The following is a 26,749-nucleotide window of genomic DNA, read 5'->3' as shown; positions in this document are numbered from 1 at the left end:
AAGGTATTTTAAAAGACATCTGATGACAAGATCTCATCCAAGTGCAACAGTCAACAACTGGCCCTCTCCTGAACCCAGTATAGAACTGGCCATTTATTTTCTGGTTAAGTAAAACAAATCGTCTAAAGATAGGGAGATATCAGGTAATCAAGACTAAGGATACTATATAAAACAGGGAGATATAACGTAACAGACGGGAGACTGATGGATCTTTCACTAAGGAAAGATCTGAAAAACACGGAACCAAAACATCTGTCCCATACAAAAAAAACCTCCAGCTAGATTATCCTAAAGAAAAAATCCACAATCAGCAAGCTTCGCATACATACTTAACCCTTCCAATTAGCTTTTTAGTGCTCACTCTTAAATTTATACAGACAAAATGTTGATATAGCTCTTTTAGTTGGGTGATGGTTACCTAACGATTCATTATGCTGTTCTTCCTTCTTTTGTACATGCTTCAAATTTTCACAAGGGAAAAAAAAAAAGCAGGCAACCAAGGATCAACATATAAGATTAAAATATCTAATATGAAAAACAGAGAACAGAACAATAAAATAGAAAACAGCAACTTGAAGGAAACAGAGACCACACATAGAGATGAAAGCTTAGAAGAATACATCATTAATATCCTTGTCAGAATAAAAGATAACATTGTATTCATGAAAAAAAAAAATGAAATGCTGTAAAATGATTATTCAACAATACAAAAAAGAACTCATCGAAGGGGGAGGGGAAAAATAGGATATGGGATGAAGAGACACAAACATGTATAAAATAATCAATAAGGATATATTACACAGCACAGAGAAATATAGCCATTACTCTGTAATAACTTTAAATGGAGTATAATCTATAAAAATATTGAACTATGTTGTACACCTGAAATTAATATAATATTGTAAATCAATTATACTTCAATAAAAACAAATAAAAATTTTTTAACTTAAAAAGAAAGAACTCATAGACATTAAAAATATTATAGCAGGAAAGAAAAACTCAATAGAAAGGGTGAATGATAAAGCTGAAGAAATACCCCAGAAAGTAGAGCAAAAGGACAAAGAGAAGAAAAAGCAGAAATGAAGAAAGATACAGGGCTGGTTCATTCATCTATCATCTAAGTAATAAGAAGTTCAGAAAGAGACAAAAGAAAAACATGAAGATGCAGAAATAATCAACAAAAAACAATAGACTTATCTAGAACCCAAGAACACGAGTTTCCAGTTTACAATATACACCACATGTCCAGAACAGTGGAATAAAAATACACCCACATCATCATGAAATTGAAAACAGGAACACAGAGAAGATCATACAAGTTGTCAAAGGGAAAGGAGAGATGAAACATTCAAGAAACGAGAATTAAAATGGCTCAGGATTCCTAAAAGCAACTCTAGAAGCTAGAAGACAAAGGAAAAATGCCTCTAAAATTTTGAGGGATAATCTAGAATTTTACACTCAGCCAAACTATCAGTCAATGTGAAAGCTGTAAGACATTTTCACACATGCAAAATCTGAAGAAAACTTACCTCCCATGTACCTTTTGCAAAATGCCACTGGCATTCATGGGCTCCAACAGAAAGAGGAAGTAAAACAAGGAAGAAGACAGGTACAGAAAACAGGCATCCTATAGAAAGGATAGGCAAGAAGAACCCCTTAGATGACACTGAAAGGGGATCCAGTTATAACAGCTGTGAACAAACAGAGAGTAAAGCCAGGCCAGACTAAAGCACGTAAGAATCTTCCAGATTCCAAGATGATGAAAGTAATAAAATACCTGATGTGTGTAAACACACTGAGGGAATATTTAGATAACAAGTGGAGAGAATGGATTCAGTTACACAGAAAACTAAACATAGCAGGCAGAATACTAAGATGACCACCTATGATTCTTAACCCCAGTTGTACACACACCATTTGCCAGTTATTCATTCAAGTGCTAATTTAGATATTACTTTACAGATGTGATTAAGGTCCCAAACTGAACGACCTTATGACAGGAAAATTATACACATAAGCCTGACCTAACCACATGAATCCTTTAAAAGAGAGTTTTCTTTAGTTACTTGCATAAAAGAAAGTTAGAGATTCAAAGCCTGAGGGGATTTGACAGCCAAGAATCTCCCCACTGCTGACGCTGAAGATGGAAGGGGCCATGTATCAAGGAATGTGGCTGGACTCTAGGAACTGAGAGGTGCCCCAGCTGACAGACAGCAAGTACACTGGGACCTCAGTCCTACAGATCAAGGAATTGAACTCTGCCAACAAGGGGACTGACTATAAAGACAAGTCTTCCTCAAAGTCTGCAGGGGAGAACTTAGCCTGGCAGACACCTCAATTTCAGCCTGTCAGACCCTGATCAAAGAGTACAGACAAGGTGTGCTGGACCTCTGATCTACAGAACTATAAGTTATTTTGGATGTTGTTTTAAGCCACTACTTTTGTGATAATTTGTTACACAGTAATAGAAAACTTATAAACTAAGCAAACAAATTATTATATAGGAGTGAAGATTAGGAGGATGGTTGTACAATAAAGAAAATTAACCATAACATAATGATATATGCCTTCAATAGCCTTTATATAGTCACACAAATAAAAACACTAAATAATGACGTAATTTAAATTACAATCTAACTATATTGGGAGGATGGGAGGAATAGGAGTCATACAGAGGGAAATGAAAGAATTAAAATTTCATCTTCTAAACAGGGTGGTCAAGAGATAATGCCTAAAATGCTTAAATCAAGAATGAACAATATAAGTATGTTACTTAGAGCTAGAGATAAAAAACCAAAGAGACAGGGCTATAAGTGTTGAAAGTAGATTCCTCCACCAAATAGGAAATGGATATACTGCTACTTTTCATAAAAAGTCTTCAAGAACTGACTCCTTAACCTATCTACATACAAAACTAATCAATACATAAACTCAAGGGCTTCCCTGGTGGCGCAGTGGTTGAGAGTCCGCCTGCCGATGCAGGGGACACGGGTTCGTGCCCCGATCTGGGAAGATCCCACATGCCACAGAGCGGCTAGGCCCGTGAGCCATGGCCACTGAGCCTGCGCGTCCAGAGCCTGTGCTCCACAACTGGAGATGCCACAACAGTGAGAAGCCCACGTACCGGAAAAAAAAAAAAAAAAAAAATTTATATATATATATATATATATATATATATATATATATATATATATATAAATAAACTCAAAAAAAAAAAGTATCCCATTCTCACATGTCCAGGGGGCTTTACATATGCTGGTCAATTTGTTTAAAATATCTTTACCACTCTCATCCCTGAACCACCGTATCTCATTAACACCTCTTGTTCAACACTATTTGGGTATCACCTATGAAGGAAGCCTTCCCTGATGTCCCACCTCACCCTCCAGTCTAAGATGGGTAACCTACCAAGTGCCCCACAGCATCATGTTCTTATTGCTAACAGAGCACTTAGCTATTCAGTCTTCCCCTAGACAGCCACATTCACAAAGAGCTTGCCCTATTCATTTCTGCATCCCAGTGCCTAGTACCATGTATTGCATATTGCAGCTGTTCAAAAAATCTTTATTCAATGAATGAATGCCTACTTCCACTGAGGCCAACTACTGCAGACGAGTAAGTTTATTTTCATCCATTATTACACTCCTCAGTCAGAGACTATCAGTCTGGGTTCCCAGAATTTAAAAAATGAAAACAAAAATATACAAATACCTACACTAATATCTGCCTATTAAATTTTAAAATTCAAAGGGTGGCTTGTACACGAACTATATTTCAATAAATAAATAAATAAAAATAAAGTCAAAAGATGAATTGTTTTCCATGAAAGGAAACTTACCTATAACCCTAGTATAATCTTCTCAAAGGACTGAAAAACTTATTTTTTTAAACACTTTTTTTTTTTAATAGATTTATTTATTTATTTCTGGCTGCGTTGGCTCTTATTTGCTGTGCGCGGGCTTTCTCTAGTTGCGGTGAGCAGGGGCTACTCTTTGTTGCACTGCGCGGGCTTCTCATTGTGGTGGCTTCTCTTTGTTGCTGAGCACGGGGTCTACGTGTGTGGGCTTCAGTAGCTGTGGTTCACGGGCTCTAGAGCGCAGGCTCAGTAGTTGTGGCGCACGGTCTTAGTTGCCCCATGGCATGTGGAATCTTCCCGGACCAGGGCTCAAACCCGTGTCCCCTGCACTGGCAGGCGGATTCTTAACCACTGCGCCACCAGGGAATCCCCTGAAAAACTTATTTTAAGCTAGTCTCAATTTTAATATTAAATGTTATATGCTTTCTCAAGGAAGGGCAGATGATTACTTAGACGGAGGTTTGTATCCCTGGCCTATACAAATACACAGGGTACTTAAATGTCAGGATTAAAGAAAAAGGTCCTATATACTCCAAACATTCCATGCAAGTTACTATGGCTTCCTAAGATTTCCTGAGGTAACATTGCCTGAAGAGACACACCTCCCTCACAAAAATTGAGTCTAAAAACAAATTTGGCAGGGATATAAAGCAAAAGATATGGCGATCACTCTTTGTTCTGACACTTACATGAGCAATCTCAGGCTACTTGTTAACCTTCTCGTAGCCTTTCTATCCCCATCTATAAAAGGGATATAATTTTTCAGGATAATCACAAGAATTAAAGGATAGACAAGAAGAGATGCTAGGCCAGACATTTATTAAAAAGAAAGTACTTTAAAAAAAATTTTGTATCACTAATCAAGTATCTAAAGCTGCCTCAGGAATTTGTAACTGCAAAACTCATCCATAAATATTTAGTGAAAGAATGAATTTATGTTTCAAAAAAGTACCAAGGTAACAGAGAAAGGTTTTTTTAAAACTAATATTAGACAGGGTTTTTTTTAACTTATTAGAACATTTCATAGTATTAATTCTTAATTTCAAAAGAGAACTCCCCATTGGAAAAAATCTATCAAACTTTGGGGCAAGGCAGTAAAAATCACTTGTGCATCCCTGTAGCCAGATATTCTAAGTCTTGGCATTAAGTGCTTTCCTCACCATACTCTCACCATCAGACTATAATTCACTATAACAGTTCAAATGAGGACTACAGTCCCATCTCTCTCTCTCTCTCTCTCTCTCTCTCTCTCTCTCTCTCTCTCTTTCTCCCTCTCTGAAATTTTAGGGTCCTCTCTTCCTGCTGCACATCCCCATACCTCAAAGGCAAGATACTGAAAATCAAATTCATTCCTTCCCTCAAAAGCAATTCACCTGTTTTTCTGCCTTCCCAATATGTGAAAGGGAAAATTTTTATATTAAATCAAGGAAAGAGAGTGAAAATGGAGAGTAACTTTATGCATAAGAATTCTGAATACCAGGGAAGCTGCATGCAAAGAACAAGTGACTGACTGCACAAATCACAAGTCTACCATCATTGGGGAAAACTACATCCAGTGAAAGAAATCGTCTTTTAAAAGTAGAGAATATTTTTATGTCAAAAAATGCCCATAGTAAACATATAAAAGGTATTTTTAAACTGTTTAGATCACACATGAGACAAATGTAAGACCTTTTACTATCACTGACAAAAACCACATGAAAACAGTAAAAAAATTTTAAAGAAGAAAAAATACTAAACTAAGAAACTGTGGAGAAGTAACTTACCTGAACAAGATGAATAAGTGTTGTCAAAATAGCACATCTCAACATATTGTGTTCTTCACTCTGCTTCCAAAGAAGAGGCAAATACTGTACCAAACACCCTACGTATGGTCGTATCTATCACAACAGGAGTAGAGGAAGCAAAAGAATTATATTAGTAAAGAAGGCGACTTACTTCAAGAAACACTGACAGACTTAATAGGTCCCAGGCAGCAAATATTTAATATTTACTAGATGTAATGTATTAAGCACATATCCTTTTAAAGATAAATTAGACATTACATAGAGACACAAAGCTCCATGGTAAATATTAACAATTTTAAACAAGTACCAAATTTATTGCATGAAATAAAATTTAGGAATAGAAAACAACATACTGAAGCCAGTTATTTCTTTAGAATTTAATAGAAAATGCTGTTACATCCTGGTTCTTTTTAATAAAACAGATTATCTAATTGGATATTATACTGTCTTAAAAAGAGTTAGCACTTACTCATTCATTCAACAATTACCTAATGGCATCTTCAAAGTATCAGGCCCTGAAGACTAGGCACCAAAAAGAAGAGGATATAAAGGTAGACACACAAATCCTTACAATGAAAAACAATAAATGCAAGGTGAAGGTGTTCACAAGGTATGGTAGAAACACAGGAGAAGAAACTCCTCTTCAAAGGATAAAACTGTTAACTCCACTATGGATTAAGCTCACCAGTTTTAAAAATATGCCCTTAAGCACAGCACAGCTTGACATTGAGCTTTTTGGAAAATGAAATGGATCCACACAGAAAATGGACACAGTGCTCCAGCTTCAGGCTTACAGTCACACAGTATTTGGAACTGATCTGATGAGAGTACCCTTGGTGATAAAAAGAAGTACTAGACTTTCACAGCTTGAGTACTATCTATCAATCCCACGGATTAAAATTTAGAAAAATGCTCCCAAAAAGAGTAAGAGTTTCTTTATTCTGCTTATAGAACGTCATACACTAAAAGGGTAGCCAGAAAAAACTGTAGGATTTCTTCCCCCCGGGTTTGGGGGAGGAGGTACAGAAAGATAAGAAGTTAAACATTTGCCTAAATATTTCAGTGAGATAAAACTGAATAAATATTAAGAGACTATTCACATATAAATTCTCAATCATACTATTAAAATATTTATGGAGCACTTAATTTTGCTGAGCACTTAATTTTGCTAAGTGCTCTATCTCAAAGATCCCTCCAATTAATTTATAAAGGCAAACCAATTAACACATAAAGACACAGGTTTCAGAGTACCTAATGCATTCATATTCAACTAAAAGCAGCATATAACAGCATGTTCTACTGATAAGGAAAATAAACCAGCTTTTGTTTTGAACAAATTAGAGAGAATACTTTCTAAGGCATGGAAGAAAGGAAGTATATGCTATGAATTATAGATAGGGTAAGTAATAAAACCAAAGCACCCAATTACATTTGAAAGTCATGAAATATTTATATCTCAGTCCTAGTTATTCATTAGAATATATGATGTTCTAAATTAAAATTAATGCTTCAAAGACACTATTTCAAAAATCACTCATAGATTCAGTGTTGCAAAAGACAAAAAAAGAGTTAGCGAATCATCAAAAAATCTACAAACAATAAATGCTGGAGAGGGTGTGGAGAAAAGGGATCCCTCTTGCACTGTTGGTGGGAATGTCAATTGATACAGCCACTATGGAGAACAGTATGGAGGTTCCTTAAAAAATTAAAAATAGAACTACCATACGACCCAGCAATCCCACTACTGGGCATATACCCTGAGAAAACCATTAATTCAAAAAGAGTCATGTACCACAATGTTCATTGCAGCACTATTTACAATAGCCAGGACATGGAAGCAACCTAAGTGTCCATCAACAGATGAATGGATAAAGAAGATGTGGCACATATATACAATGGAATATTACTCAGCCATAAAAAGAAATGAAATTGAGTTATTTGTAGTGAGGTGGATGGACCTAGAGTCTGTCATACAGAGTGAAGTAAGTCAGAAAGAGAAGAACAAATGCTGTATGCTAACACATATATATGGAATCTAAAAAAAAAAAAAAAAAAAGGTTCTGAAGAACCTAGGGGCAGACATAGAGAATGGACTTTAGGACACAGGGAGGGGGAAGGGTAAGCTGGGACGAAGTGGCATGAGAGAGTGGCATGGACATATATATATACACTACCAAGTGTAAAACAGATAGCTAGTGAGAAGCAGTCACATAGCACAGGGAGATCAGCTCCATGCTTTGCGACCACCTGGAGGGGTGGCATAGGGAGGGTGGGAGGGAGACGCAAGAGGGAGGAGATATGGGGATATACGTATACGTATAGCTGATTCACTTTGTTATACAGTAGAAACTAACACACCATTGTAAAGCAATTATACTCCAATAAAGATGTTAAAAAAAAAAGGGCTGGCGATTAGAAAACAAAGTGATGACATGAAAGCCAAACACATTCCCTTAGGGCAGGAGGAAGGTGGTTAAAAAATACATTATTAGGGCAACTGAGGAAATCTGAATATGGACTTGATATTAGAAAATAGTACTACATCAATGTTAAGTCCTCTGAATCTAATCATGGTTATAATTAAGAAGGAGAGGTCTAATATACTGGGTGAAGTGTCATGATGAAATTAGGTGAAGAATATATGGGTAGTGATTTACTGCAACTTATCTGTACATTTAAAATTTTTCAATGAAATGATGAGAAATAAAAAATACTACGCATATACATTCTGAAAATGATTATAACATGAGTTTTTTGGTAGACCAATTATCAGTTATTTATATAATATTTAAAAAACACGTGGAATTAAGAATGTTTTATAGACATTGGGCTAAATAACCCTATAACAGAAACTGAACCACAAGCATTAAACAATTGAGACGAAACAGCTCTCATCTTTTGGCACTTCTCCAAAGAAAACAGAATGGGGGGCTGGGGGGGTGCCTACTATGAGCATTATAATTATACTCTTATGAGTTAGTTCATTCTAGATAGGGAGATACCCACTTTCATTCATAACACATTAAGAAAAACGTGATATATACACTACTGTGTATAAAATCAATAACTAATGAGAACCTACTGTATAGCACAGGGAACTCTACTCAGTGCTCTGGGGTGACCTAAATGGGAAGGAAATCTAAAAAAGAGGGGATATGTGTATACGTATGACTGATTCACTTTGCTGTATAGCAAGAAACTAACACAACATTGTAAAGCAACCATACTCCAATAAAAATTAATTTTAAAAAAGGGGAGAAAAATACTTTGAGACAATTAAAAAGAAAGAAAAACATGTGAAAATCAAATATGTGACAGCCTAAAAAATGTTTTAGCAAAGGCTCCATTCACAGGGGAATTTAAAAAGTAAGTCTCTAATGAAACCTCATTTTAGGTAACATTTTCAACCGAACATTTACTATTTCACGCTGGCCCTTTAATTTTTAATTTTGTTCTTTTCCTTTAGAAATGCTTAAGTCCAAAGACTATCTACCTGACATTACACCTGATGATTAACACATTTTTCCTGACTGTGCATTTATGGGATCCCTGCACCAGAATAATTTAATTATAGGTTTTCAACTATGCTTTTTAAAAGTAGAGGAAATATAATCTTCAAATAATTGCAAGCTATGGTATAAAAATTGTGAGTTCCCTAAAACTTCAAAAACTATTATGTGTCAGAAAGCACTGTTGTAAGATGGCTCAAAATGTTTGCAACCTAGTAAACAAAAATCAAATTCATATGTAAATGATAGCTGAAGGATACATAAATGATGGTGTTATTCAAAGGTTAACATGGGAAAATGTTAAAGAATCTACTAAAAACATTTTTCGTAACCCTTTCCTACCTGCATTCTGAAAACAAAAAGTACTACTGGATAACTATATCTTATTGCTATTTACTAATGATATAGACACCTGAGCTGCTTAGGCTATTTGTGTTACGAAAGATGAGTATGGATAAAAACAAAAGCATTTTTAAATTTACTAAGCAAGAGTAATGGGGGAAAAAGGTTTAAAGGTTTGGAGAGATGGGGGTAAGAAAATACATTTCTAAAAGAAGAAAAAAAAATATTCTTTAAGAAATTCCCATTAGTCAGATGATATCTAAATAAAATTATAAAAATGTGCCAAATCTTTCTTATATAATCAATTTTTAAACAACTTATTGCAATTGTATGGTGATCTAAAGCATACAGAACATCTGTAATAATTTCGCACTCATGAAATCATTTTTTGTGTTTGTGAGTTATCTTTAACTTTACCATTTTATACATGGGGACACGAGGTTAAAGACCTTGCTCAAGATAAAGAGCAGAGACAGGGACTTGAAATAAGTTTAAAACAGTCTCAATGACCAAACTCTCTCAATGTTGTTTATAAACCAATATCAAAATGAAATAACGTAATTAATGTAATAAGAATCCCAAGTGTTAAGAAAACTGTAAGATATTACTACTTTGAGACACCAGGACTCAGATCTGCTTAAAATGATCAACGGTCACTCAAAACTGCAACTGCTGTTAACATACTATAATGCTGAGTTTGAATACTGTCAATGCCACTCAGATGTCTGAACTTCGGTAAGTTTCTTAAAGCCTCTAATTTTTTGAGATAATACGTTCTAATTCCCACCCAAAGGTTTTTGTGAGGATTAAGTAAGAAGTAAATGCAAATCATCTGGCACAGAAGTTGGAAACTTGTCATTACTCAACAACTGATAGCAATTTTCATCAACTGCTTTAGAATTAATAAACAGGTTCAAGGTGTCAGAATTCACTAATGAATTCAGGAGCAGTCTTCAGGACTGTGGACTCGAGGTACTATCTTTCCCTAATACCTCACAGATTTACTCAGCGCTTTTCAAATAAAAATATGCACTGGTAAACTTGGATATAAGAAATTACAGAAAATTATACTGTGATTCCTGGATTATCAATTTTTCACAAAGATTAGGAGTGATAAGGGAAGCTGAATACAGTTAAATAATAATCTACTGTTAAGAACTTTACATATCATTTTTATATGAAACCAATCATGGATATAATGTGGACTAGACTGCAAAACACACTCAATTTTTAAGGTACAAATAATAGACTTCTGCGAATATTTGCATTTGCTGACAGACACTTGTGACTATGCACTCAAACACACTAAATTTTAAGAAGTATTATTAAATATAAACTGAATTTTCTAAGAGATATATAATTTTGCTTTCTAATAAACACCTCTACATTGCTGATCCAAGTTTTTATTTTTTAATTTTAATTTTCTTAGGTCATTTTATAAAAACTCAAGCATAAATGTCAATTTTGATACATAACTGAAATCACAACCTATGAGAATCATTTTAATGATGTTTTAACACTTAAACAACATATATAAAGCAAAGATATTAATGAATTCTATATATACTCTACTTACTCCTCTAACATCTATTTTCATGCTTTACAACAAAATTACCTGCATGTTTACTCTTTCAATCACACAAGAAAGGACATGTAAAACATGCATCTTTGTGTCACATTCTGTAACTTGCTGCAGTAACTGAAAAAGTAGTGTGAACATGGTTTCCAAATACTGTAGGTAAAAAGAAAAAATAAAAGTTTGGAATAGAAATGTAAAAACTTTTACATAATGAAATAAGAAATAAAACTAAATCATAATATCAAAGCAATACAAGACAAATAGACAAAACCTTAGCATTACCTATACAACTTCAAAATGATCAAGGTGCCAACATTTAGGGCAGTGATTTTTTTCTTTATTGCTGTTAAATGTGTCCATTTTAGAATTTAATTCATCTAGACACTGAGTAATGTTTTCAGAGGAAAACTGTATCTAAACGTTTTATGTATAAATTTTATACTGCTAAACCCAACTTTTAACAGCACTTTGTCATTGGTTTTCCACATATGCCTATTGTTCTGCAAAGTCTACTCATTAAAGCAAAAGGAATGCCATTATTGCAATCACATACCAGCCGTCTCATGTGGCCCTTAACATATGCTGCGCAGAGATATAAACTTTTGTAGATAAATACTTGTAATTCTAAGAACAACAGAATATTTCTGATTAGGAAATCGAAAACAAAAATCCTATGTCTGGCTTTTAACTCCTACATCTTGAAAATTATAGTAGGAGTTAACAAATCACAGGATGCCAGATACATAAACATTTGTTCTTTCACATATCTGGTTCATTTTTATATAGATTGGTAAAACATATTTCTTTCATCCAAAAATACCTAGTGATTCTTTTATTAAAGAAAAATTTCTGCTCTACAAGTTTTCCCATCTATGACCCCATAAGAAATATAAGTAGACATTTTATCATAAAGTTTTCTTCTTGTTTAGTCCTCTCAAGAAAAACAAACACTAACGCGCCAACCTTACTGACATATTTAACAAGAGCTCACTGAGTACCAATTATGTGAAAACACCACGCTAGGTGCTGAGAGTTGAGTGAAGGAAAAAAAGAAATGAGTAAGACTTGGTATTCTGCTTTTCAAGTAATTTGCAATCTAGTGTAGGATAGACATACATACACAGACAACAGAGGGGGATAACCTAAGGATGAAAAGTAACAGACAAACATGAAGTGAAATTACTGTTTTATAATTGTGAGAAAAAAAGTTCAGCAGTCCACTCCAAAATAGATGACAAGATAACTAAACAAAAAACAAGCAGAATAAAAGTAAACTATTTCAAATTAAAGTTACCAATAAAAGCAATCACTTCCAAAAAATCTAATATACTTTTCAATGCAACTTTAATAAATAACTGATACTACATATATAATTTCAGCTATAAAATAACACAACATTCTAAAAGACATAAGCAGAAATTGTTATAAAACCTAGAAATAAATATTCTTACCGGTAGAAACTGATCTGTTCTAAACTCAAAATCATCAACAGGTGAAGAGCAGTTAAGGAATACTGAGAATATATGAAATTCAGAATATATGAAATTTATCAGGATAAAGTATATGTAAAAACCAAATACAACAAACCAATCCAAAATTACATTTTAAACTACCTCATAAATTAATTTTAAAAATAAGTAACAATTTTAAATTGTTGTTAAAATTCTTTGCAATGAAGTGTTTTAAAAGTTTTTAAAGGATATTTAACTTCAGAGTGGTAGCTGTTTCAATACGGACCTAAAAGAAAGTATACTGTGAATTACGAATCATTCTAGAATTACTAAACATCATTAATAATGAATGACAAAAAAATTTACTGCAAATCACTTTATCTACTTAAAGTCACAGAGTACATTAACATCTAGAAATAAAAGGACATTCTCCTTATTTAGCAAGGACTAAAAAGAAAAAGTAAAATAGTGTCAATTCCCACCCTTCTCAGTTTCCCATAATTTGCTTAAAGTAGTCTTTAATCCAGTGAGTGCTTCCAGGAAGAAAACTAATTTGCCATAACACTGTGGAGAGTGTGGCACTGAGAGAAAAGAGTGTGAAGATGGTGTCAGAGGGAAAGGGAAGGTTGAGAAGCAGAGAAGAGAAGCAGGAAAGCAGGGTGGGCTTGGAGAAGCTGGTGGATGTATAAGTGAAGAGTGAGGGAGGAGAAGAGAAGGAAGAGGGAGGAGGAAAAAGCACACAAATTCCCATTTGTAACCTCAATTACAGGAAGTCCCTGAAATAACCAAAAGATGAAGTCTGATATTTTCTAAATCCCAAAGTTCACAAATACAGAAAGGTTTGTACAAGCTCTTAACCTTGCCAAATCACACTTTCTTTGTGTATCAGCATGTTACCTGGGAAAATCATATCATGACAGCATAATCTTCCTATTTCTTTTAGAGTTTTACCTGTGACTTGACCAGCTAAATGGGCATGGGCTACCACACTCAGTTTCCACACCAAGTAACATGAACTCAAGCCATGATTAAATGCTATACGCTGCTCTGTAAAATAATGTATCTAAAACTTTTATTTCCTGGCTAAGAGCCATTACTTTCTTAGATTGCTGCTATGCTTCCCACACCTGTAACAGCAACTGGTTTTTCCTTTGCAGCCATTTTCCACAAAGAAACAGTTTTGATCATTTTATAGGAGCTTCTGAGGTCTTGAGGTGCTGATTAGGCATATTCATCAAATGTTAAGTACTCTAGTTCCAAATCCACAGATTCTAAGAGCCTAGAGTGCAGATGTTTTCTCACCTGCCTTTTCTTTTTATTCACTGTTTCTAAAGGTAATATGAATATTTCTAGATTTTTTAATGATTTAACAAATGTGCTGATTATCCAATACATGCAAAGCACTATGCTAAGTGTTCTACTATGAAATGACCTAATGAAAAGATGACATACTCATGCAATTAAAAATATTCAACAAGGAACTATAACTCCCAGGCATTGTGTTGGGTGCTGTGGGAAAAAATGCTGAGTAAGACACACCTAGTCCTTGTCCTCAAAAAGCTTACAATCTAGCAGGGGAAAAAAACACCCAGATATTAAATAATTATCAATAAAAATGGCTAATGTGAAGAGCTTAAGAACAGGATAATCCCCCTGAGGACATGAACTATTTCTAGTCATCTTCAAATTGTCAGCATTTAGTACAGTGTAAGGCATATAACTGGCACTGTGGCAATAATTTAATTCACAAACACCAGGACTTGAAAGTGCCCCCCAAAAGGAAATCAAACTGTCAGCACACTAACCCTTCAATCTCTCTTGATCTTCGTCCACAAAAGGACCAGAGATGCATTTAACCCATAACGATGACATTTACATAAATAAGTATAGGAAAGAGACATCTGAATGAAAACTATCTGTGTTTTCCCTCCTAACAAAGGGAAGAAGTCAGTGCAGTACTGCATGCAGAGAAAAAGATGAAATTAATCATGATGCACTCTAGCTTAACTGCAAGACTAGGAAGCCAGATCATAAGGGAAAACAAAAAGCACACAGTTTAAGAAAAGAGAGAAGCATTTAAAATATGACAAACACAAATAAGAACAAAATTAGCTATTCCTGAGCTATAAAAGAAATAGGAAGTACTTACTGCATAGAGACAATAAACTTTGCAGCAATTCACAAGTAACAGGGAAAAAAAATCAGGACCTGAATTTACAGAATGAATAGTTGGGGACTGTGACAGAAGATTGGCAGAAGATCATCTAACACAATTTCCAAGACATGATTCAATATATACTTGATAAATAAATGCAAGAATACGAAACAAAACAAAAACAATCTTCCCTTAACCAGACTCCAAACATAACTTTTCATAGAATAAACCTAGCTTTTTGAAGGAGAATGAAACCCGAAGTATCCAGAACCATATCTAGACTGTAACTCAGCCTGAGTCTACCCTACCCCTTCAGCTGAAACATCAGAAAAGTTCTAAGAAGATAACAAACTAATTCCATACTGGGGCAAACAAGTGCCATCAAGCCATCAGAATCATTGGAAGAATCCCAGAGAAGCATGACAGCAACAGAGAAATGAACAAGAAGAAATCACAGGTCAACACTACTTCCAAAGAAGACTGCTACATAAAGGCAAGAGTAACCAGAAACTTCGGTGTCCAGCATGAGAATGAGCCTTGGCATAACTGTCAGGGTGGTTGATTTGAGTTCTAGGCTTGGAGCAGCCTAATGCTTGACCACTACTACAGCCTGCCCATAGCAGTGAAGGGAATTCCACACACTAGAGGAGTGAGCATGGAGCTGGGACCTGAAATAAATGGCAATGTCTCAGGGACTTGAGACCACCAGGAAAATGTAAGTAAGGCAAACATGAGAGAATAATTATGAAATAGATTATATTTCTCTGCTGAAAAGAAACAGAATAATAATTTTATAATGTTTTATCCTTATCTCTTAACTCTTTCAATAAACATTTTCTAATTTTCTGATTCTATGCTAGGCATGGAAAGAGATACTAATATGAATAATATTATCCTACTCATCGGCTCTTTTATTACTTGGTACTATTATGGTACTATTTTTACTCTATTATGCAGTCAAGATCACTGAATTACATATTTTCTTCTGAAATACACATGTAAATAACTTTCCTAAAAGGATAAAAAGCACCTTCCATATTTTCATCTCCTTTTAAGAAAAACATTTTAAAGCTCATTTTCATATAATATGGATACCACACACATCATTACAAAACCAAAATGGACTATAAGAAAGTTACTAGATTAAAGTTTCCTTTCTTCCTGGTTTTAGAGTGCCCTAATACCTTGATGTCTCAAACACATTTTTTTTTTTTCTTTTTGCGGTACACGAGCCTCTCACTGTTGTGGCCTCTCCCGCTGCGGAGCACAAGCTCCGGACGCGCAGGCTCAGCGGCCATGGCTCACGGGCCCAGCCGCTCCGCTGCACGTGGGATCTTCCCGGACCGGGACACGAACCCATGTCCCCTGCATCGGCAGGCAGACTCTCAACCACTGCACCACCAGGGAAGCCCTCAAACACATATTTTTGATATTTCCTTCGGAAATTACTGGGTTGGCCCTAAAGTTCGCTCGGGTTTTTTCCACAACATCTTACCCAACATATTTGCTGAATATAAGTGAATTTAGAATTCATTTTGTGAAAACACAGACTAACACAGAGTTTAAAACCTGTAACAGTTTTTTTGAGACACAAAGGATGGTCAAGTGGGAAAACTTGAAACTGTAAGAAAGTGTGACAGAACTGGGAGACCCATATAAGGCAGAAGAGTGGAAAGACAGGAGAATTTCAATGTACCTTGTTAAAAATACCTCTGCCCAGATCCCAGCTGCACCTCCCACAGTGAATTCAGGGTTTGCTACAGTCATGTACATGCCACTCAAAGTCCCTTCTTAAACTCCATCAACTGGCTTTCCACCTGAAAAACTCCCTATTTCTATGCTGGTAGTCAACCTGCCCATGAAGATGGCCTTTCCTCTGCCTGACAGACAATAACCCCCACACACCCCACCCCCAAACTATAAACCTTCTGGCTGTACCACAGTCTACATTATACACTGCCTCTTACAAGGCTGAAAGAGTACACTGATGCTAATTTTTAAGTAGCTTCCTGCTTGTTTTATTGAAGGTTGCATAAATAACCTAAGTAAAACAAAAAAAATTTTTAATTACTTATAATTTCTGAAATTGAAAGGTTATTACTGGATCAGAAACCTTACCACTAAAGAAACCAAGTATGTAAATCAAATATTCTGGTTAGAGAATCCTCTGGGGTTCCCAGGAAAAGAAAGTTCCTTTCACCTAAAATTTAGTCATTCTGTTTACCCTGTGGTAACAACATTCTCAAATCTGAAACTTGCCATAAGCACTGCATCTACTAAGTAACATGTTCTAAGAGGGATGGAAGAAAGCATGCAGAAGATATTTTTTAATGGATTTTTCAATAAAGCATTGTACCACTGTTGTCCTTATAAAAAATTAATAAAAATGGAATCTTACTTGATATATCATGTCGAAAAATAAATCCCAGATGGAATAAAGAACGTGTGAAGAAAACGGATTTATTAAACAAGAAACAAAAAGAAAATCAAAAAAAGGAAATCAATAAATCCAATTATACTGAAATTAAGAACCTCTGCTCGGGACTTCCCTGGTGGCGCAGTGGTTAAGAATCCCCCTGCCAATGCAGGGGACAGGGGTTCAATCCCTGGTCCGAGAAGATCCCACATGCTGCTGAGCAACTAAGCCTGTATGCCACAGCTACTGAGCCTGCGCACCACAGCTACTGAGACTGCACTCTAGAGCCCGCGCACCACAACTACTGAGCCCGCATGCCACAACTACTGAAGACCAAGCGCCTAGAGCCCATGCTCTGCAATAAGAGAAGCCACCACAATGAGAAGTCTGTGCATCACAGTGAAGAGTAGCCCCCGTTCACCACAACTAGAAAAAGCCTGCAGGAAGCAACAAAGACCCAATGCAGCCAAAAATAAATTAATTTAAAAAAAAAAAAGAAGCTTAGAAGTTAAGGTTTTCAAAGTAGCATTATCTTACACCGAATCAAAATTCCCAACATTTATTACAAAAAAAGTTTCCAAATACTGCAATATTATAAATGCTTGCCCATTATGCCTAGATCAAGTTTTAATTGCTAAATACTGATGAAAAGTTATAACACTATTTCAAATAAACCAAAAAAATTTCACTCAATTTGCATTATATTCCTCCAGATCAAACAACACTATCATGCAACTATCAGAGATATTTACTCTACCCAGTAGCTTCTGACATTATAAAATTTTATAGAGTCCTGAGTTAGGGGGTTTTGAGCACAAGTCACCCATTCTCCTTGTCTGGCCCTGCAATAAACCTTCTTCTGCTCAAAAAAAAAAAAAAAAAAAAATTTATAGAGTCCTATACCAACTGGGGAAGTTGCTTTCTCCAGTTGCTGCACTATTTCTATTCTGCCACAGCAAGCCTTGTAATAACACGGCTATAAGACTAGGAAGCCATGTAGACAACTAGTTAAATGTATCCCAACTCCATAACAGCAGCAATCAAGCAAGAGAACATAGACTCTGAAAGCCAAAGAAGATTTAGATTCATCAGAATCTATATACTTTGTGTGTGTATATATGTGTATATACATACAAATGCACTCATGTATGTTTGTGCATGTACGTCTGAATGCCTGTACATTGTTGTGTATGTCTGTATGTATAAGGTATCTTCCCACATTTCATTAGCCAGCGTTTCTCACAGGTTGAAATTAGAATAGTATATCTTATATACTATTGATCTTAAATGTACTTAAAAAAAGGGGGGGGACACAATGTACGCACCATGAACTTAGTGTCTTACAAAACACTGTCTTCTTAAGAAGTTATAAGAAAATAATTCTGGCAGGCCAAAACTGTAAAAGTGTAAAAATGAGATGCAGCCACTGGAAGACATACAGGAAAAGGGCAAATCTATATCTACAGCAGCATTCCTCAAAGTATATTCCTTGTATATTAATGTTTTTGTCACCTTGGATAGTCACTACACAGATGTACATTTTAAAGATTCTTATGGGTTCTACAGTAAAGAGGATTATTTGAATATTTAGTCCAGTGTTTTCCAAACTTAACTGGCCATGAAACCCTTTTCCCCCAATAATGTTTACTGATGTGACAGATTTAACGTTCTGCTTTTAAAGTGCTGACCTAAATGACTCATTTTCTCTTCACTTGTCTCCTAATAGACTCATTAAAAAAAGAATATAAGATCCAAGAAATTTCTCTTTCCCACAGAAAACTGACCTGAAATTTAAATCTTCTGTAACACTTTCATGAAGCATTTAATGTCTTCTCTCTGATACCACTGATAGAACAGCAAATAATATTTCCAACTAGGAAAACAAAACTTAAATCTTACAAATGCTTTATTCTAAAGGTATTACAAAAGTAAATTAATTCCAGCAAATAGTATTCTTAGAAACAGCTAAGTTTTATTATATTAACAAACTTCTAAGAATTTAAACATGGTAAAATAAAACTGGATTCTCTTGTTTAAGCATGGGATGCTTAAACTATTTAATAATTACAGAATGATATTTAAATTCTCAATTATTTACACAAAGTAGGTAACATTTAAGTAGAAAATCCAAAAATCAGTTCTATTTGCTTTTAGAATGTATCACTGCTTCTGCAATTATAATGTTTTCTTAATTTTGTAATTTCTCTAATTATGTTTTCCTTTGTTGAACATTAAAAGTAGTTTATATTATCATGGCACACATGTGAAAACAAGAAAAGTATGACCCAAGCCTTTGCTGAAAAACAGGATAATTGGGTAGGTTCGAAATTTTTTTAGAAGGTGGTATATTGAGAAATGATTAAACAAGATCTTAGCAAAATTTGGGCAGGGGGGGTGGAATCATTTAATTTTATCTAAAAATAATTTGAAGCTCAGAAAAAAAATCAACCAGATTCACTTTTTAAAGACTATGCTGGAGTCAAACCTAAGCACAAGACAAAGAAAATGTACAGTAAGTCATGAATATATTTACTCAGGCATAAAATAAAGCACCAACGGTGGGGGTGGGGTGGGGGGAGGATACTATTCCACGCTATGCTGAACTTCTTTTAAAAAACCTCTTTGGCGGGCTTCCCTGGTGGCGCAGTGGTTGAGAGTCCGCCTGCTGATGCAGGGGACACGGGTTCGTGCCCCGGTATGGGAAGATCCCACATGCCGTGGAACGGCTGGGCCTGTGAGCCATGGCTGCGGAGCCTGCGTGTCCGAAGCCTGTGCTCCGCAATGGGAGAGGCCACAACAGTGAGAGGTCTGCGTACCGCAAAAAAAAAAAAACCTCTTTGGGGACTTCCTGGTGGCACAGTGGATAAGACTCCACGCTCCCAATGCAGGGGGCCGGGGTTCGATCCCTGGTCAGGGAACTAGAGTCCACATTCATGCTGTAACTAAGAGTTCCAATGCCACAACTAAGGAGCCTGCCTGATGCAACTAAGACCTGATGCAACCAAATAAATAAATAAATATTTTTTAAAAAAACCCTCTGAGTAAATGACATACAATAAAGCAGCAAACCTACTTGCCTTGAAGGGGAACAAAAGAAGCAACAAAGACGTCATTATCAAGTTTTCAGTAACACAAAATCAAGAATATTATGTGAACACTATACATAAAGTCCTAAAATAAACAATTCCAAAGGCAAACAAACAAACCCCAAAACTGAGAGACAAAGAAAAAATCAATAGTAAGGGTGAAACAGATTATGGTGTTATCTTAAATGTAAAAATGACAAATTCTATTCTGAATAAGAAAAAGGACACGTAAAGCTATAAAAGGATTTTTTAAAAACTGCCTTCTTTTATTCTTATTAAAAAATTATAATTTTAGATTAGTAGAGTTTGGTTAAATTTTTTTTAATTTACTAGTGATGAGAAGGGCAAAAAATAATCAAAGGACTTTTTTCCCTCAAATCAAACTACTCACCAAGGAATAACTACAGCACTGAAAGGCCACCAACATTCTAAAGAAAGATATAAACCACTTCTGAATTTGAACTTTAACATACGTTAAACTTATAAAAATAACTTTTTTAAAACCTTTAAGCAACATACCACTAAGTCTTGATCCTGAAGCAAGTTACAAATTGCCTCATATAACATGGGTCTTAAGTCAGACTTGAATTTCACAGAAATCCACTGACCAATGAGCCAAATCACCCTGCGTCGCAATGGCTTATACCTAGATAGGGAAAATCATGAAATTAAAAGGTTACATATTTTAAGAAGCCTATTTCACTTAGTATATTTCATCGTTTAAATCTAAAATGTAGTAAGAAAACAATATGCATTTTTATATAAAAGTTTAAAAGCACTTTTAAATGTACCACAGTATAAATACTAACAAAGTTCTGATTTGAAAAACTGAAAATTCTTAGGCAGATATATTGTAAATCTGATTATTTTGTATTAAAGAATTACAACATAGTTATGTACATAAAAACCAAGTCCACTTCTGTTCCTTAAAGTAACCAAAAAAAGTTAATCTAAATAGGTATAACCAGCAAATGTTCCAAACCCTAAGGCTGGACAGGCCCCAAAAAGTAATAATAAAGGAATTTTCCAATTCCAATTCTGTTAATCTCATAAAAGATTATTTTCAGAACACTGTGAGAAATCTCTAGACATATAAAATATGCATATAAATTTATACTGATTTCAGCTAAAGTTTCTAATTTTGTAAAAGGTGCCCAATTACAAATTGTGACTCAGATTACCAAAATAATGATTTGTATTTTTTAAGTTATAAAACATTTACAGTAACATGTACATATACTTGTTTCTCTATGGCCATCTTTGCTAAAGAAAAGGAAGGTTCTTTAGGCAAAGAGAAAAATCACTTGTGTCCAAGAATTCCACCCACAAAGTCTCTTCTTGATATTATATTTATTTTAGTGGCAAGATGATATTTATTTCTGGGTGAAAATGTAGCAAACTAATGAATATACCACATTTTTTAGAAAATTATAATCTTATATGATTAAACACGTAAAAAGAATTATTCACTAAGTTCCAAAAGAAGTGTATTCCCTGCTTTCAAAATGTTTAACATACCTAAAAGAATTAAAGACTACAAACCTATATACTAGGATTGCAGAAACGAAAGAGAGAAGAGCAGGCAGAAGGAGATGGGATTTGAACAGTCTTTAAGATAAATAGCATTTGGGGCAAAAAACTGAAAAGACGCCACTTCAGGGGACAGGGGCAATTTGAACAAAGTCCCAGAGGTGGAAGTAAACAAGACTTGTGTAGAGTAAAGGAAGGAACCACAGAGTCTTTAATTTTGGATTGAGATCTCTGGGATTACCACATTCAACATTCTGTTCTCGACAAAGAGAATGAAGCTCAGAAAGGTTCAAATTCCAAGATGACAGTCACTTCTGGGCAAAGTTAAGAATAGGAGTCAGTTTGTTCCTCAAAGTGTGGTTCCTGGACCGCAGTATCATTATCTGGAAGTGTGACAGAATCACACAATCTGACCCAGACTGATAAACTAAACCAGAACCTGCATTTTAACAAGATCACCAGGTGATTCATATGCACATTAAAGTTTGAGAAATACTGGTCTAGTTCAGTTCTGTCCAAAAGAAATATAATGCAAGCCAAATATGCAATTTTAAATTTGTTAGTACCCACATTAAAATAAGTAAAAAGATACATGTGAAAATTTAATATTTTTATTTATTGCAATATATCCAAAATATTATCATTTCAACATGTAATTAATACATGGTTGATCAGTCTAGACTAAACAGCCTATAAGGGTTTAAGGACAAGCAAAGTGCACATGTGTCTCCCTACTAAAGGCTTTCTCTCCAACAGAGGCTCACTAGCTCTCTGAGGGCAGAATTGAAGCCCATCTTATTCACCACTGCCTCTACAGGACACAGCAAATTCCAGTGCTGAAAATATTTGATTGAATAAATGACTGAATAACTGAATGGATAGCTACTTAATGGTCAAAATTACTTTTAAAGTGTCTCCAGCTCTACAATTCTATGGCTCTAAATATTTATAAAATGATCCATATATAGATAGTTTTCTATTCATTTATTAAAGTAGTCAAGATATGTTAACTGATCTATGACTATATGCTAGGCATCCTGACAAGTACCACATCTACAGAAATAAATCACTAGAACTGCACGATTCAAAACAAGAAAAAAGTATCTTGGAATTTTTTTTAGGTGTCTAATTTTAAATGAAGAAAAATTTTAAAAATTATGAAAGACCCTTTCCCTTCCATTTTACTCATTCAGTACCTAAAATTAAAATAATTAGGCAAGTATTTAAATGTATATGCAACAGAAGAATTGGGCAAAAACCCTACTAAATGTCAGATAGATCTGTACTACTGAATTAGGCACCTCAATACAAGCCTAATGTGTGTCCAAATACTTTTTGCCATGGTGTCTCTGCAACTCCTTCTCCCCAAAGACTTGCAGTATGCTCTCTCCGTGTGATCCCAAGGCAGTCACCTTTGATGGATGTTACTTTGGTTAGGCTACTTCTGGCATCAGGCCTAGCCTCTATTAAGTCTCCAATTGGCTTCCTTTTGTATACAATTTCTTTCTAGAATTCAGAGATCTCCATCTTCTGTTACCTCTGCATAAAATTTCCTCCTGCAAATCCCATTACTGGGCATACAGCTGGAGAAAACCATAATTCAAAAAGACACATGCACCCCAGTGTTCACTGCAGCACTATTTACAATAGCCAGGTCATGGAAGCAACCTAAATGCCCATCAACGGACAAATGGATAAAGAAGCTGTGGTACATATATACAATGGAATATTACTCAGCCATAAAAAGGAACGAAATGGGGTCATTTGTAGAGACGTGGATGGATCTAGAGACTGTCATACAGAGTGAAGTCAGTCAGAAAGAGAAAAACAAATATCGTATATTAACGCATATGTGTGGAATCTATAAAAATGGTACAGATGAATTGGTTTCCAAGGCAGAAATAGAGACACAGATGTAGAGAACAAACGTATGGACACCAAGGGGGGAAAGCGGGGGTGGGGGGCAAGGGGGTGGTGGTAGGATGAACTGGGAGACTGGGATTGACATGTATACACTAATATGTATAAAATAGATAATTAATAAGAACCTGCTGTATAAAAAATAAATTAAAAAAAACAAAACAAAACAAAACTAAAAAACAAAAATTTCCTCCTGCAAACTAGCTTATGTAACATCAAATACTTCATACATGTCACAATTCACATTTGAAGTAAAATAACAAGAAACGATTTTGCTTATTTTTCAATTATAAGATTCACAAATCTTATTCCTTTCTACACTGGACACTATCAGCTAAGTCAGACTATGACTTTTTTAAAATTTTAAGCAATTTTCATGCTTTCTTGTCTTCATTAGAAAATCAATAAGATGAAATAAGTATATAACAAACACAGAGTTTTATACTTGCCTATTGTGAATGACTTGTAATTCTGGAAGAAGCTGGTTTTTAAACCACTGATCAAAATCAACACTGTCAAACAGCTCATAAGCCGCTAATCCAACAGCATTATACACTAAGAAGAAAAAATTTAATTTCAGATACTGGGCAAAATGCTAATTGTCCTTATGCAAGAAAATAAGCCTTAAGGACTACTTTGAAATATGTAATATGTTAATAGAGAGAAATCTACAATATGTTAATCTGGGGAATTATTTAAACAGACATTTTAGAAACATTATTTAAGTTACTTTATGTTTTTCTTAAATACTCAGTGCTTTCAAACAGAAAATTACATTCATTTAAAAATATTCAAGTCAAATTATAAAAACAACATCTGCTTCCAAATAGATGCAATATTTTATACTATGGGGTCCCTAATTATCCTCTTTCCAGCCTCTTCTCTCACCACAACCCATTAAATTCCATGTTCCAATTAAACAAAAATACACCCAATTCAAAACTTAACTGGACTTGTTCCTCTTCCCTTCAAGTTTCTGTCCCTACTGCTCCTTCTGTCTGGAACCGCCCCCTCCCCCTTATTAACTCTCACTTATCCTGTGTTCGCACAGAACACTTCTTTAGGAGCCTTTCCCTGGGTACACCAAAACTACCTTGTAGTTTTCCACAGTACTACATAATTACCACCTATTGTAGCATTAATCAACTGATACTATGTTATAATCAACTGTCTGTTTACTTGGCTATCTCCACCACCAGGCAGCTCCTAAATTTAAGGTATCTTTGCATCCCAACTCTCCCAGCATAACACCTGCCACAAAAGAGACACATCATCTTCTGAAGAAATGTTTCTAAATCATTTTCGTTTAACATACCAGCATCTTTGATTAACAGTGCATTCATATCTTCCACGTTAGTGGGCCCTGAAAAAATAAGTATCAGCAAACGTAAATAAAACTAGTTTTTAAAAGATATTTAAATTCAATTTGTTAGTTTCTCAATTCATTAAGTACAATATATTTTGTGATATTACATGTAGGTGTAAAGAGAAAGTTTAAGTTTTGTTACCATCACCGTTAGAGAACACAGATACAACATGTAAAGCTATATTACAATTTTTAAAAATCATTATAACATATATGGAAAATGTTATGTCAAGCAGCGTTCTAGAAAAATGTATGCCAAATTGCTAACTATTGTATTGTACCCTGATTATAAGAGATAATTCTTAGAAAGAATAAAAAGATGAATCCCACAATAGAAAAAAAAAAGAACAAGTATGGGCAATTCACACAAGAAGTTCTAAACATAAAAAATAAACCAGGTTATGACAATACATTAAAGGGTTAACAACAAAATGCAAAGTACAAACAGAAAAACGAGAGCCATTACATAATGTGAAAACTTCAGAATAAAAGCCGGCAGTCTCTGCACTACTCTCCAGAAAGGAGACTACCATGGTTAAGACAGGAAAAAATACAGTTTACTTAGTTAGTATATTTCTTTAGAATAGAAAGTTTTCTAGCAAGTTTAACAAAGCACCTTTCTGCTGCTAAATATGATTTCTTAAGCTCACTAGTCCAAATACTAGAGTTAAGTACAGCCCCAAATAAGCAAATTGCTCCAAAACTAGAAAGAAAATAACTAAACTGAAATTACTGAAAACCTTACCACCCCATAGAGCAGCTTACCACAGTGTAACCTAATTAGCTTACCCACTTTCCTACAGTGGTTCAAGAAAAACTGAAAATACAATTATTATTCAAATTATCCTTAAAAACGAACACAAAAAACTTGATTGATAGCTCATTTCTTCCCTTGGTTTATAACTTAAGCAGGAATACTCTATTAAATTTTTGAGAAAACAAAAGCCTAAAAAGTGAGCTACCCTTTATAATACTACAAACAAGATCAGGAATCTCCTTCTCTACAGGAGATTCTCTTGCTGTTATTTCCTTACATTACTACCTACTCAATACTTGAACCCTTATAATGTGACTCCTGCCCAAACCAATCAAGTAACCTGTTTAAGACTCTAAAGTTCAGGATAGTCTTTGATAGCTTTCCCTTGCCCAGCAGTCAGTTAATTGCCAAAAGTCAATCAACAGTTACTGAGTGTGCTAGGCGCTGGGAACAAGGTGTGAACAACACAGATGTGTTCATGGCCTCCTCTCTGAAATTTATAGTATAGAAGAATAGTCAGTGATAAATCACTTTTTACAAATGAATCTATTTACAAAACAGAAGTAGAGTCACAGACGTAGAAAACAAACTTACGGTTACCAAGGGGGAAAGGGGGGTGGGGTAGGGATAAATTGGGAGATTAGGACTGACATACACACACAACTATACATAAAATAGCTAACTAATAAGAACCTACTGTGTAGCACAGGGAACTCTACTCAATACTCTAATGACCTATATGGGAATAGAATCCAGAAAAGAGTGGACATATGTATAACTGATTCACTTTGCTGTACAGCAGAAACTAACATACCATTGTAAATCAACTACTCTCTGATAATAAAAATAACTAAAAAAAGATAAATCACCTGTGACACTTAAAAAATTTAATTACTTGTGTACAAAGTACAATCATCAAGCGCTAAAAATTTCACTTCATCATTTTCTCTTAAATGCATTACCTTCTTTCCATTCCCACTGCCACTATTCTAAGG

The 26,749-nt window shown here is 34.9% G+C and overlaps 1 protein-coding gene across 9 annotated transcripts in view; it reads right to left on the bottom strand.

Annotated features, from left to right (window-relative positions):
- IPO11 (importin 11) overlaps positions 1 to 26,749 on the bottom strand; it is a 249,283-nt gene that overhangs the window by 145,936 nt on the left and 76,598 nt on the right. For all 9 annotated transcript variants that reach the window (XM_073802150.1, XM_019929993.3, XM_073802149.1 and 6 more), the window contains exons 14-20: positions 24,947 to 24,994; positions 24,081 to 24,186; positions 20,701 to 20,827; positions 12,777 to 12,810; positions 12,525 to 12,565; positions 11,110 to 11,226; positions 5,623 to 5,736 (exon numbers count right to left, since the gene is read on the bottom strand). In XM_073802150.1, coding sequence (XP_073658251.1) covers positions 5,623 to 5,736; positions 11,110 to 11,226; positions 12,525 to 12,565; positions 12,777 to 12,810; positions 20,701 to 20,827; positions 24,081 to 24,186; positions 24,947 to 24,994 — 587 coding nt within the window. The remainder of the gene's footprint in view (positions 1 to 5,622; positions 5,737 to 11,109; positions 11,227 to 12,524; positions 12,566 to 12,776; positions 12,811 to 20,700; positions 20,828 to 24,080; positions 24,187 to 24,946; positions 24,995 to 26,749) is intronic.

Source organism: Tursiops truncatus, chromosome 3 (genome assembly GCF_011762595.2).
Source record: "Tursiops truncatus isolate mTurTru1 chromosome 3, mTurTru1.mat.Y, whole genome shotgun sequence".
Classification (NCBI taxonomy): domain Eukaryota; kingdom Metazoa; phylum Chordata; class Mammalia; order Artiodactyla; family Delphinidae; genus Tursiops; species Tursiops truncatus.
Note: the sequence above shows the minus strand (reverse complement) of the source record. Positions and strands in the feature narration are given on the sequence as shown.